Raw genomic sequence first — 12,014 nt, forward strand, 5'->3', positions numbered from 1 at the left:
GGTGCGACGCTCACTTCCCACTGCTCGAGAGTGGCAGACGACAGCCTGTCTCGCTGTCTGGGAGACAGGACTGGGGAAGCCTTGCACACATCCTGGAGCATGCAAGGAGTTGCTTTTGACTCTGAGAACATTCCAGGGCTGTGTCTCGGGCCAGTGGGTGACTAGCATCACCCAGGACCCCGATGCCAAGGAGAGGTGTCACTCCACACGGCCCAGCTTTCCGTGCCGTCTGTGTCCATGCTGGCTTGCTGCGGGGGGGGGGGGTCGCCGTGGGGGGGGACACAGGGTGCATACACGTCATCGCCTCGGCCCCCAGGGGAGCGGCTGCATCACTGGGTAGGCATTTAGAGGAAACCTTGGCCATCACTCACTCCTAATTTTAATGACGTGCATTAGCTAAATTGTGTTCTGAGTATTCATTCAGTGCTGTTTATGGCGTGCTCTCGAGTGCGCTTACCGTTTGTCAGAAGTGCAAACTAGCGAACATACGAGCCTTTAAGACAGGCCATCTGTTCGTCTTAGACCTTTGGACGATTGTCAAACGCTTCTAAAAATAAGTGCTCACTAGCAGAGAGGGGCTGCCCAGGTGATACACAGCCGAGAGGGAAGCAGGGCTGCCTTCGTCTGTACCCTCCCCAAAGGGAAATGTCTAACTTGAGTGTTGGGGGGCAAAAGGGAGGCGGAATGCAGGAAGGGAGCCGAGGGAGGTGGGGAGCATGAAGGCTCTGCTGGTACAACTTCTTGGCTGGAGGTGCGAGCGTCTCCCCGTTCCTTGCCTTTCGTGTAACTCCACAGCTCAAATACCTTCGATGGCTCCCCATGGCCCAGATTTAAGGGCGAGCTGCCGCGTCTCGCGTCACGGAGTCTCATCAATAAGGCCCCCACCTTCCTTTCCAGGCTTGTCTCCATGGCACATACCCTGTGCTTCTGCCAAGCTGAATTATTCATTGTTCCCCCAGCATATGCTGTGCTCTCCGCATTTCACAAGCAGAACGGCGCCGTGGGTTCAGAGTGTGCTCTACACACAGGCTGCATGGGTGCCGGCCCGGCACAGCTGCCAGCAGCTGCAGGACCCCAACACTCCGCACTGGCCTGCCTCACTTTTCTCATCTGTAAAATGGGGATAACCGTCATACTTCACTCCTGGAGTGGTTGTGGGGTTTTGGTGAGTTGGTGTAATTAGGGGTTGAGAACAGTGCCTGGCGCACAGTGATCACAGGAGAAGTGGTAGCTCTGATCATTTTCAGTGTCATTGACACCTCTGTGCCATTCGCTGGGGCGGAGGGGGAGGGTGGTTATCCTCCTTGGAGAACTTTCTCTGTGCTCATGTGTACACACATGTACGTACACACTCTCTCTCTCTCTCTCTGTCTGTCTCTCCAGGGCACACCCTAACCAAGCCATCCTCCATGGGCAGCTAGAAGGCCAACTCCTTCCTTAAACACCTGCCTGTCAAAAGTCCTTTCTCCAAAGTCCCTTTTTATAAAATGTCACCCCCTCCTACAGCCAGGAGCTTGTAAATGGCCAGGATGGGCCTTCTTCTCTCCCTGATGCCCACTGCGTTACACGAGGCCAGGCTCCGTGTCTGTTAAATGGTCAAACAACAGAACTGCGCTTAGCTGGGATGTGGCTGCATTTAGCCTGAGTGTCTACCTTTTCCCCTAGAAGCAGAGGGAACATCTTCCTGTGGTTAAGGCGGGTTCTTGGACTTGCTCCCTGCTCCTGGAGACAGCTCTTTGTAAAGCCAGCCTCGCGAGAGCCACCATGACTGCAGCCCACCCGGGAGTGGCCTGGTGGTGGGCGGTGGGGAGAAAGGGCATTGGCCACAGCCTCCTTCCCTACCTTGAACCAGAGGGAGGTGATGTGGGGTCAAGGTGAAGCCAGGTGGGTTCTTCAGGGGAAGACAAGTGGAATGTTCTGGGCGGTGGGGGGCTCAATGTTCCTGCATCCTTAACTGGCCAGGGATGCAAGGGCCAAGCCCTGGGACCAGCCCTTCTCTGGTGCCCTTTGAGAGTGAGGGTCTCCCCTTGGAACTGTGAGCTCCTCTAGAGAGAGGGCTGGAGCCGCGAACTTTGCATGTCAGTGCCCAGGCAGGGCCTGCATCTGGTGACTCGGTGAACAGGCGTGGAAGGAAGAGGTGCGTGTGTGGGTGAACACATGGGTGAGTGCATACCTCTCTTCCCCACGGAGTCTCCACATGCCTCCCCTCCTCACAGGATACCCGACTCTGTCCCCTGGGGGCAGGGAGAGCCGTGCCTTGTGGGTACTGAGGCTGTGGCCCGGGCTTGTGGGGAGCGATAACATCGGGAGCACTCCTGAGATCTCGCTGGCCCTTGGAGGAGTAGCTGGCAAAAGGCACAGTGCTCAGAGCATCAGACCTCCGTGCGGCTCCCACTGCAAGCCCAGAACCATGTGTGGTGCCAAGGGGGTCCCGGACCCAAGGAGGGGACCTCACAGAGCTCCCCGTCTGCTCAGGAAGACTCTTGGGGATGCCATTTATGGAGCACTTTCTCTTGACCAGGCCGGGAGAAGTCCATGCACACTGTTTCCTGAGCCCTCGGGGCCTCTGAGGAAGAGGGCTCTGTTATTACCACCCCTCCCCTCAGCCCGCAGAGGGGAAGGCACTTGCTCAAGGCCCCGTGGCCGTTCAGCGGCAGAGTCGGGATTCACACCCAGGACTCCACTCGTCCCAGCCCGCTGAGGCTTTCTGCCTCCCTGTGATCACCCCAGGCAGTGGTGACCAGGCTCAGGGCCAGGGGCCATGCTAGGGACTTTACAGGCATTTTGTCCTCAAAGGAGCTGGAGCCCATGAGGGGCAGCTAAGTGTGCAATCCATGAGGGGCGTGCAGTGCAGGCAGCCCCCTCTCCAGTCTGGGTCTGTGCCTCTTGGCGTGTGCAGAGAAGCCTCCTGTTGCTTCACAGGCCATATCTGCCAGGCCAACAGGTGCCAGCACCTCTGGTCTCCTCTCCTTGACACTGTGGTGGGTGGTGTCAAAGGGAGAGCGAGCAGGGTCCTGGATCAAGGGACGGAACACAGAGCCAGGACCTTGAGAAGAAAGCCCTGTAGGGGATGTGGGAGGGGCGCCCTGGTGGGCATGTGGGCACGTGATGGGTCGAGACACAGACTGGGTTGAGCAGGGATGGTCCTGGTTTGGGTGAAGAATGGGACCAGGCCAGAACCTCTGGCAGGCCCGTTCAAGTGTGCGTCTGTGATTCAGGAAGGAAGGTCCAGTGCCAAGCTCCCTGCTCCTTCCGTGTTTCCTCTGTGCCCAGTGCACCTCTGGCTTGGGCTCTAGATTGGGGTCATGTTGCTGCTGTGTGCCCAGCGACAAGCATGGTGGCTGTCACCCAGCAGGGATGCAGTGAAGGTTTGTTGAATGAACGAACAGTCACGTGAATGAATGCAGACCTGCCGCAAAGGGCTCCTTGGCTTGGGCGCTCTGCTGACAACTTGCACAGAGAGAGGTCTCCACAGGACTCCTGACCCCCCACCCCCCCGCCCATCACTAACTTGTGTCCCAGGGGCAGGTGGCCCAGCAAGCCAGGACTAGGGCCCGGAAACAGGTCCTAGTAGAAACCTCTGTCCACAAGAGCCGTGTGCACTCTGTTGAGTGGGTGCAGCTCAGTCACAAACCAGTGCCCACCCCCCTTTGTCCCCTCCCCCCCCCCATTTTATTTTTCTCACCTGCTTCTCGGCCCACACCTGCGTCTCCCTGGCAGGCAGAGAGGCCCTTGCGGATGCCAGACCTCCCCTCTGGGCGCCTTCCAGTCCTTCCTGGCTCCCACCCCCACCCCACCCCCGGCCTTTATGGTGCTGGGAAGTGTTTATCTGCAGGGTTGGTAGTATCTTTAAAAAACGATTTTCTTCCTTCCCCGAAGGGGCTAAATATAGCACAGGCACAAATAGAGAACTAGACATTAAGCCAAATGCCCTTGTGAGAGCCGTGCGGGTGGACAGGGCTCTTGAAGACGGCTCGACGAAGCCCCCCCACCCCTCCAGCCGCAGCTCCGAGCCGCGGGTCTCTGGCTTTCTTCAACTGTGCCCATCAGCAGTGGCTCTGCCAGGAGCCGCTCGGCGCACAGGTGCGTGGGGTGATGGGTGAGTCCTGGTGATGGGTCCCTGCCACCCACTCTGTCCTTCCAGCGCCTGTGGAGGAGCTGAGGCCGGCCCCCCACCGAACACCTGGCCTCCTCAGCGCCCCCTGCCACACCCACGCTTACTGGGTGGCACAGACCCTTCTCTCTCGCTGAGCCGCCATCTGCACCACTAATCCTGCACACACGTTTGGGTGTCCGTGTGTCTTGAGTTCCCCCTGCGCCCCCCCCTCTTCTGGCCCCTTGAGGGGGCGGGCCCAGCCGGAGTCCTCCCCTACCCCTCACTGTGCCCGGCCCAGAGCAGGGCATCCAGCAGGTAGTTAATAACGCAGTGCTGAATGCATCCTGGTGCCCGGGCCCCTCGGGGCATCAAGTTTCGACATTCCCATCTGCTGTGACATCCTGGGCTTTTGTTCTTGTAGAACTTCAGGGAAGGAAGTTTTAGCCTTCTGTCTCAGAGCTCTCTTTGGGGAGGTTCTTTCTTGAGTCTAACTGAAGAGCTACCTGCTGCTCCGTGAGAGGAAAGGCCCGCTGTGGTTTCCACCAGAGAAGTGGCGTTTATTCTCTTATTTTCCTGACCAGTGGTCCTAAGCATAGGTTCCCGCCTCCTGGGTTTCTGTACCAGCAGCCCGTGGAAGAACCAGTGTGAACCGCGTGTTATACTGGCTCTGTTCTTGGTGTCCTGGCAAGAGGCTGTTTCATTATCCAGAGATCCCTGGACACCCCCCCCTGCCTTTACCCACATTGGCGGTGGGTGGTCCTTGAGGGTTTTTTGGAGATCAAATGTCATCTCTGGCCTTCTGCTGCTTGGGGAATGGTCCACACTCAGGGGCACCCAGAGCTTCTGCTGGCCGGGTCAAACCCCCTCCCAGTCTGCCATGTGACCCCTGCTGAGATCATCCCATGGGGGCCTGCCTTTGCCCGGCTCATCGGAGCCTCCATACCTTTGTGCTGGGCCTTCCACTCAGAAGGCCCCCTCCCCTTGCCCCACAGCCTACCCATACCTAGAGTCGTTTGTTTACCCTTCCACTGATTCACTAAAAAATATTTACTGGGTGTCTGTGTTGTGCCAGGAACCATCATTTGAGGACAGAAAAAGAACTGTACATGTTTATCCTCCTAACCTCCCTCCTCCCCATTCCTCCCTGCCTAAAGACGGACCTGACCCCACTAAGAGAGCACCGGCCACGTGGCACTGTTAATTGACCGGCTGCTGGCAGGGTGGCAGAGTGAGACCCTCAGTCATTCCCGGGCAGCTGTGCCTGCCGTGTCACCGCAGGGCGTCGTGGGCCTAGCCCGGGGCCAAGTGCTGTGGGGCTGAGAAAGGAGGTGATGTCCCCCTGTCTGCGTCGCAGCAGAGGACGCTCATCTGGCACTTGGGAGGCACGTAGATGTGTGGGAGGGGGGTCGGACATGCCTCGAGGGGCTGCAGGGAGGGATGGCAAGGGATGGGGAGGCCCCTTGGACTTCAGGCGTGGCTCAGTTGGGAGGGAGGTGAGAGGAGGTGAGAACTGACTCACCAAAGGCTTGGAAGCTAGGTGGATGCTTGGCTGCAGGGTGGGTCTGGCTCCCCACAGGCCTGGCTGCCTGTGCGGGGAGAGGTGCCTCGGCTGGAGGGTGGGTGTTCCCATGGAAACCGCCGCATCCCATCTGTGGCCTCAGACAACCTGCCTTGTGCCTCTGGGTCCATGGCACCCCCACCGAGGTGCCAGGCCACGCTGGTAGAGTTTGTCCTCATGCCCGGTGTGGAGTGTGGATGATCTGTGGGCTGGGATGCCCATGAGTTGCAGGGTGCTGGGAAGCCTGCCTTCTCGCCCGAGGCCCTGGCTTTCTTGGATTCCAGTTGCCCGGTTCCGCCCCACCGGGTTCCCAGCTGGATGACCTTGAATCAGAATCCAGCCTCCCTGAGCCTCATTTCTTCATCTTCCTGTGGCCTACCTTGTAAGGCTGTTGTGGGGATTGAAAGAGATGTCCCTCTAACAGCACACAGCGCATGTGCTGGCCAAGCCCCAGCTGTGGGGGCTTGTACCCAGGAGCCCAAGGAAAGGGGACAGCGGTGGTTGGCTGTCTGTGCTGCGGGCATCAGCAGGCATCTGCTATGTGGGGACAGGGTGATGAGCTTGCCGCAGGGGTTGGTGACATCACCACGGAGGCGGCAGCAGTGCCCACAGTGGGAAGAGGCTGCCATCGGGGCCCTGGGCCACGGAGTGGGGGTGGCTCCAGTCTCCCCCCCTGCCCCCCGCCCACGCCCGTGCAAAGCCACGGGCATCGGGCATCCTCCGAGAGCCCAGGAGAGAGACACGGCACCACGTCTGACCTCTGGTGGTCATGGGCAGAGCTGCAGGCAGGCGGCTCCCGGCCCCGAGGAGTCACTGCCCCAGTTGGGGCGCCCAGGGTGTTGGGGGGACGGCCAGAGCACCCCGGGGCTGGAGGTTCTGTGCTGCTTCCAAGCAGGGCTCCTCTACCTTGGATGGATTTTGCTTCCTTTCCAGGTGGTATGAGGCTGAATGTTACCTGAGGCTTTGATGAGATGGGTCCAGATTTAGAACAGGGACCACTGAAAAGAAACAGAGTCACTCTTGGAGGCCAAATCCCACCTCCAGCCCCAGGCCACTGGCTCATCTAAAAACAGATCAGCCCTGCTGGCCTGCTCGGGCTGGCACGAGGGAAGAGATGCCGTAGGCTGTGGTGAGATGGAAGTGCTTGGCCGGGGCGGGGGGGGGGGGTCCCACCTGGACCCTGGCTTCCCCGGGTGGATTCAGGAGGAACCACACGGTCCTCTGGCTGAAGCACGGTCACGTGACTGGACTGGCAGGCCTCCTCCTTCAGTGCCCTCCCCGCTGGGTGACCCGTCCTCGGCCGCAGGCCCCCGCTGCCGCCCACTGCCTCCGCACGTCTGTGCCGCTCGGGTGTTTCTTGGCCGGAGAGCTGCGTAGCACATCTGCTGTCTCCTCCATGAGGCTCAGAGCAGCTCCCGGGAAGGACCGAGGAGGGGGTCTGGGGAGAGCCTGCAGGCGATCGGATATAATTTCCTCCTAATCATCAGAGCGAAAGGGGGACGGGAGAGGTGAGCAAGGATGTTTTTAATTCCTGCCACCCTCCCCTCCCCTCCCCCACCTCCTGGCATGTCCCTTTTGCCTTCCCAATAGCCAGTCCCCATGATAAGACCTGAACAGTCTTCAGAAACACAATTTCTAGAGAGCCCAGGTTGGCAGCAACAGGAACCCATCCCCGAACCCCAGATCAACGTGGCGTCTTGGCAGCTCTGTCCCCCGAGCACTTTTTCCTGGTTGCATTTTGTGTTGTAATAATCGAGATGCTTTTCTGTGGCTCCCGGCGTAAATGCACTGAGTGGGAGGGGACGGGCCTGCTCTCCATTCTTCTGCCCTCATGCGTGTCTCCTTTCTTCGCCTTTGCAGAACCACACGATGAGCCAGCACGCACAGTGAGGGACCGCTCGACAGGACACCTCTCCGCAGAAGGCTTGCCGGAGACGCCGTGGGGAGGGCCATTTGAACATTACATCCAATCAAAGTGTCATTTGCAACCCAGATGTAAAACTCTAATGATTTGGCCATGAGGCGCTGCTATTATAAGCAGCTGGAAATGAATATTAATGGGAGAGATTAAAAGTATTCCATGCTCAGTATTTTTTATTGTCCTGCTACAGCTAGTGTGCTTTTAGAGTTTCCGCCGAAGACTACATTTCTAGAGTTAGAGAAACCCGCTTTTTGAGGCTATTGTCCTTTGTTCCTTCATGTATTATATTGATAGTTTTTAAAAAAGGATTAGTGTGATTTTTTTTTCCTTTGCTTCTTTTTTTTTTTTCTTTCTTGTTTTTCTCCCCCCCCCCCCCTTGGTTAACTACTTTTTAATTGCAATTCTAGGTAATTGTGCATCGTGATGTGATTGCTTGGCTATTGTCTGAATATTTCCTTTTAATTTTTTAATTAAAGACTAATGCTTTGATTGGATTTGCCAGTTCACCGGACAGTGATTAAAACTATGTAATGAATATAATCGGTTTCAGTGCAACTGGATGGTCTGCTTTTAAATGTGACTTAATCTGACTGCAGTTACTAGTACAGTTCAATAAAGGGAATCCATGCGATTAGGATCGGCTGCCTGGTTCTCTCCTCCCCAGCCTGGGGCTCCTTGGGGGGCTGTCGTCACCCATAGGGTGGGGACCTACACAGGACAGACCCAGCCTCCCTTGGGAAAGAGGACACATAGCAGCCTAACACACCCAGTCTGGATCAGGTGGGCGGTGGCCACAGAAGTCCAAACAGAAGGAACCTTTAATGATGAAATGCTCTAATCATTTCATTTGTGGATGGGGGACCCTGAAGCTCCAGGGTAGGTGGGCTTATCCATGATGATTCCTTGTTTCTCCCCTTGGGGATGGCTTTCCCACGTTCTGGATGCAGATGGTTGAGGGGTTAACCCTTACCTGGCCAGGACGTCTGGTAGGAGTTGGATTCCATGAGCCAAGAGGACATGACAGGAACCGGGGCTAACTCCCCACCCCGTGCGGAGCCAGGTAGGAGCAGTACGTTCCCAATCACAGAGATCAGTGGGACCCGTGGCCAGGGCCACATTCTAGTGGGGCAAGCGAGGTACCTACAGCACAGCACACACACACACACCCACACACACACACCTGTAAATGCCAGGAAGAGGTTTCCTGACATTTCACATCCTAGTTGCCTTGCTTTCCTCACCCCGTCCCCAGGCTTGCTGGCACCCCAGGGCCCATGCAGCAAACTTAGTCTCCCAAGTCCTCCCCCACTGCGGTCATGCTGGTGCCTGGGTGACTCGCCAATCCAAGGCCAGGGCTTCAGAACCTGCGTGGGGAAGCCCTTCCTTGTTAACTTTTCACAAGGGGCAAGAAAATTGGTTATTACCCTCTGCAGAGCGGAAATGAAACAGGCAGACAGATTGTGCCTAATTACAATGTAATACTAAGTCACGGGCGGGCGTGGAATTTGTAGCAATTATACCCTGCATCTTCTGACTCCCATATCGAGGGGCTGATGGCAACCTGTCAGAGTTCCCCTTTGGGCCACCTCATGTAAGGGTCTCACGTGGGCAGGGCATTTAGTTTTATAAAATGCACATCACCCCTGCAAATCAGAGCAGACCCTAGCCAGGGCTGGGCAAAATGGAGCTATCACCCTTAGAATTCAGGGTTCTTGCCTCCAAGAAGTCGAAGGCAGTGAACTTCGATTTTTCGTCCCCTGGAGACTTGGCCATTTACGGGCGGAGACCTCACGGTAGGCATCCGTGTTCCCCAAGTGTAGCAAGCCACAGTCCACCCCGCATCCACAGCCAGGCTTGCCTTCGAGACGGCACCAAAGGCTGTGGGCAGGACCAGCATGTCCCGGGGCTTGCCACATCACTGTCTCTGGGACCTCTCCAGCTCCAGATTTATCCTGAACCCCATGGAGCCCAGGTGAGTCCTCGGTAAGTACCAACAGAAGATTTGATTTGACGGTTGGTGGCGTAGGGCTAAATTAGTCACTGCCCCCATTAAAAATACAGCGGGGGGTTTAAGAGCTTTTCACGCCATGTGGGAATCAGCAGCGAAGCCGGCGGATGCCTTGGGTAAGGAGAGAGTCGGCCTAGGGGACCGCGAGGTAATGAGGTTTATGGCGATGACAAGGCAGCCAGGGAACCCCACCGACTCCCCCCTCGCCTGGGCCCATTGTTCTCTGGCTGCCTCTGCCCCCGCCCTTCTGCTCAGAACCCCTCGTGCCTTCATGTGGGGAGGGGGGCTCTATGGGGGACACGGGGACCCTTACAGGGACTGGCGTGTGTCCCCATCAGACAGTATTGGGGTGGGGATGGTGCAGGGCCATATGCCTGTGCTTTGGGGACCAGCCAGCACCCCCCTCCAGTCAGAGGATCTGATGCTGGGATGAGCCACTTTACCTCTGAGCCCTGAGGGACCTTACAGGGTCACTGGGGTAGGGGGGGACTTCGAAGCCATGCTGCCCGCTGAAGGGCTGGGGACTGAAGTGGCATGGTGCTTATTAGGAAGATGATGAAGCCAGGCCTCCGGCACAGGAGGGGTCCTTTTTCAGCCTGGAAGGTACAATGGAATCAGTCTCTAGTAGTTTGGATGCTGGAGTGGGCAAAGTGACTAGAAGCCTAGGGTTCACTGCTGCTGCGTTTGCATGTACAAATGATCAGTTTCTAGTGACTCTGTGGGTGCAGGAATTTTGCCCAGGCTAAAAAAATGGACTCGGACACCTGGGCCATAGACTCCTGTCATTGGAAGCAGGTGGATAAGGGTTTTGGTCTCAATGGAGAAGCTGCCATAGGAAGAACCTTCTCAAAGTCCCCCAGCCACAGACAGTGCTCCTGCTAAACTCACAGTATGTTTAATATTTAACTTTCCACCCCCCCTTTTTTTTATTCCCTTCTAGAATGTGCATTCTTAGGGGTGCTTTCTGTACTTAACACACGTTTCGTAGGTAGGACCAAGACCGCAAGCCATCAGGCATCCAACCCAGCAGATATCTACTGGGGATCACTGGGGTTATAGAGATGGACAGGCAATGTGGCCCCCACCCTCATGGGAGCTCACAGTCACATGACACCCCTCTAGCAGACAAGCCTGTCAGTAAATACCCAGTCATGCATGGTCCCAAACGTTATGGTGGACAAGGAGCTGTGTGAGATGGATGGGGACCACGTCAGAGGTGGGGTGCAGGGAGCAAGGCCTTGCTGAGGAAGTGACATCAGCTGAGACCAAGAAGGAAGGGCACCAGGGAGAAGTTTTGTGTTGAAAACGAACTAGAAGTATCTTAGGGGTCTCTATTTTACTGGGTTTCCATTTCAGATAGTTTGAAACAAGCCCTGAGAAATTCAGAGTCTTTTCTAAGGTCATACAATTCAGGATAGAATTGAGACTATAATCTGGGTGTCCTGCTTTCTAGCCTCCGTGTCTGATTTCCTCTGTGGCCACCTTCTATTTGTTGAAGGGCAAAGTGAATAATAACTATTATTATTATGAATAAAATGGCATACTGTGTAGGAAAGACTGCTAGCTCTCTTCCTTTTCCTTAATAAATTAACTGATTTTTATCTGAGCAAATGTTACCTTGGAGAGGGTCAGATTATATACCCTACCACTCCTAGAAGTTAGGTGTGTCCATATTGCTGTTGGAAGCTATACTCATTCTGACAGTGGGATATAAATAGAAGCACTATGTGTAAATTCTAAGAATTTTCCTTAAGCAAAATGAGCTCATTCCTTTCCCTTCTTGATGGCTGGAATGTAGATGCAATAGCTGGAGCTCCAGAAGCCACTTTGAACCATAAGGTAACCTGGAAACAGAAGAGACATATGGGTTGAGGAACAGTTTAGCAGGAGCCTGTGTCTCCAACAGTGCCAAATGCCTACTAGCTCCATCCTGCTTCCCAACAGGTTTCTTGAACCTGAAAGAGAAATAAACTTTCTTGTTTAAGCCATTATTACTTGTTTTTTTTTCTATTAATAACTGAATCAGTTCTTAACTACTACAAATTAAAATATATACATATATGGCTTCCAAATAAGAGCAAATTTACAAGGTTTAAGGAATTGGTATGGGATGGTTAAAAATATCTAAAGGTTAAGAGATGTACTTTAATGACATACTGTGATCGATATCTACTTGGCCAATAAGTACATTGCGTTGGGCTAATCTGAGCTGGTCTAGGCTTAGCATGGCTGATCTGAGCAGGGTCGGTTGGCTGTTGGTTACTGTAGGATGGCCTTGGCTGGGATGACTGGGACACATTTAGGGCAGTCAGAGCATGTTCTCATGGCACTGGTCAAGGGCAAGAACAGAACAAGGAGTGGTCTTCAAGCTTCTGCTTGTGTGCATCATGTTTGTTCATGTCCCATTGACCAAAGTAAGTCACATGGCCAA

At 55.3% G+C, this 12,014-nt stretch overlaps 1 protein-coding gene across 1 annotated transcript in view; it reads left to right on the top strand.

Annotated features, from left to right (window-relative positions):
* Positions 1-8,212, top strand: part of ZNF423 (zinc finger protein 423) — a 267,923-nt gene extending 259,711 nt beyond the window's left edge. The window contains exon 7 of the mRNA XM_044256198.1: positions 7,515-8,212. Within this exon, the coding sequence (XP_044112133.1) occupies positions 7,515-7,544 (30 nt within the window). The 3' untranslated portion in view covers positions 7,545-8,212. The remainder of the gene's footprint in view (positions 1-7,514) is intronic.
* The last annotated feature ends 3,802 nt before the right edge of the window (positions 8,213-12,014 follow it).

This window comes from Neovison vison, chromosome 7 (genome assembly GCF_020171115.1).
Source record: "Neovison vison isolate M4711 chromosome 7, ASM_NN_V1, whole genome shotgun sequence".
In the NCBI taxonomy this organism is placed as follows: Eukaryota; Metazoa; Chordata; class Mammalia; order Carnivora; family Mustelidae; genus Neogale; species Neogale vison.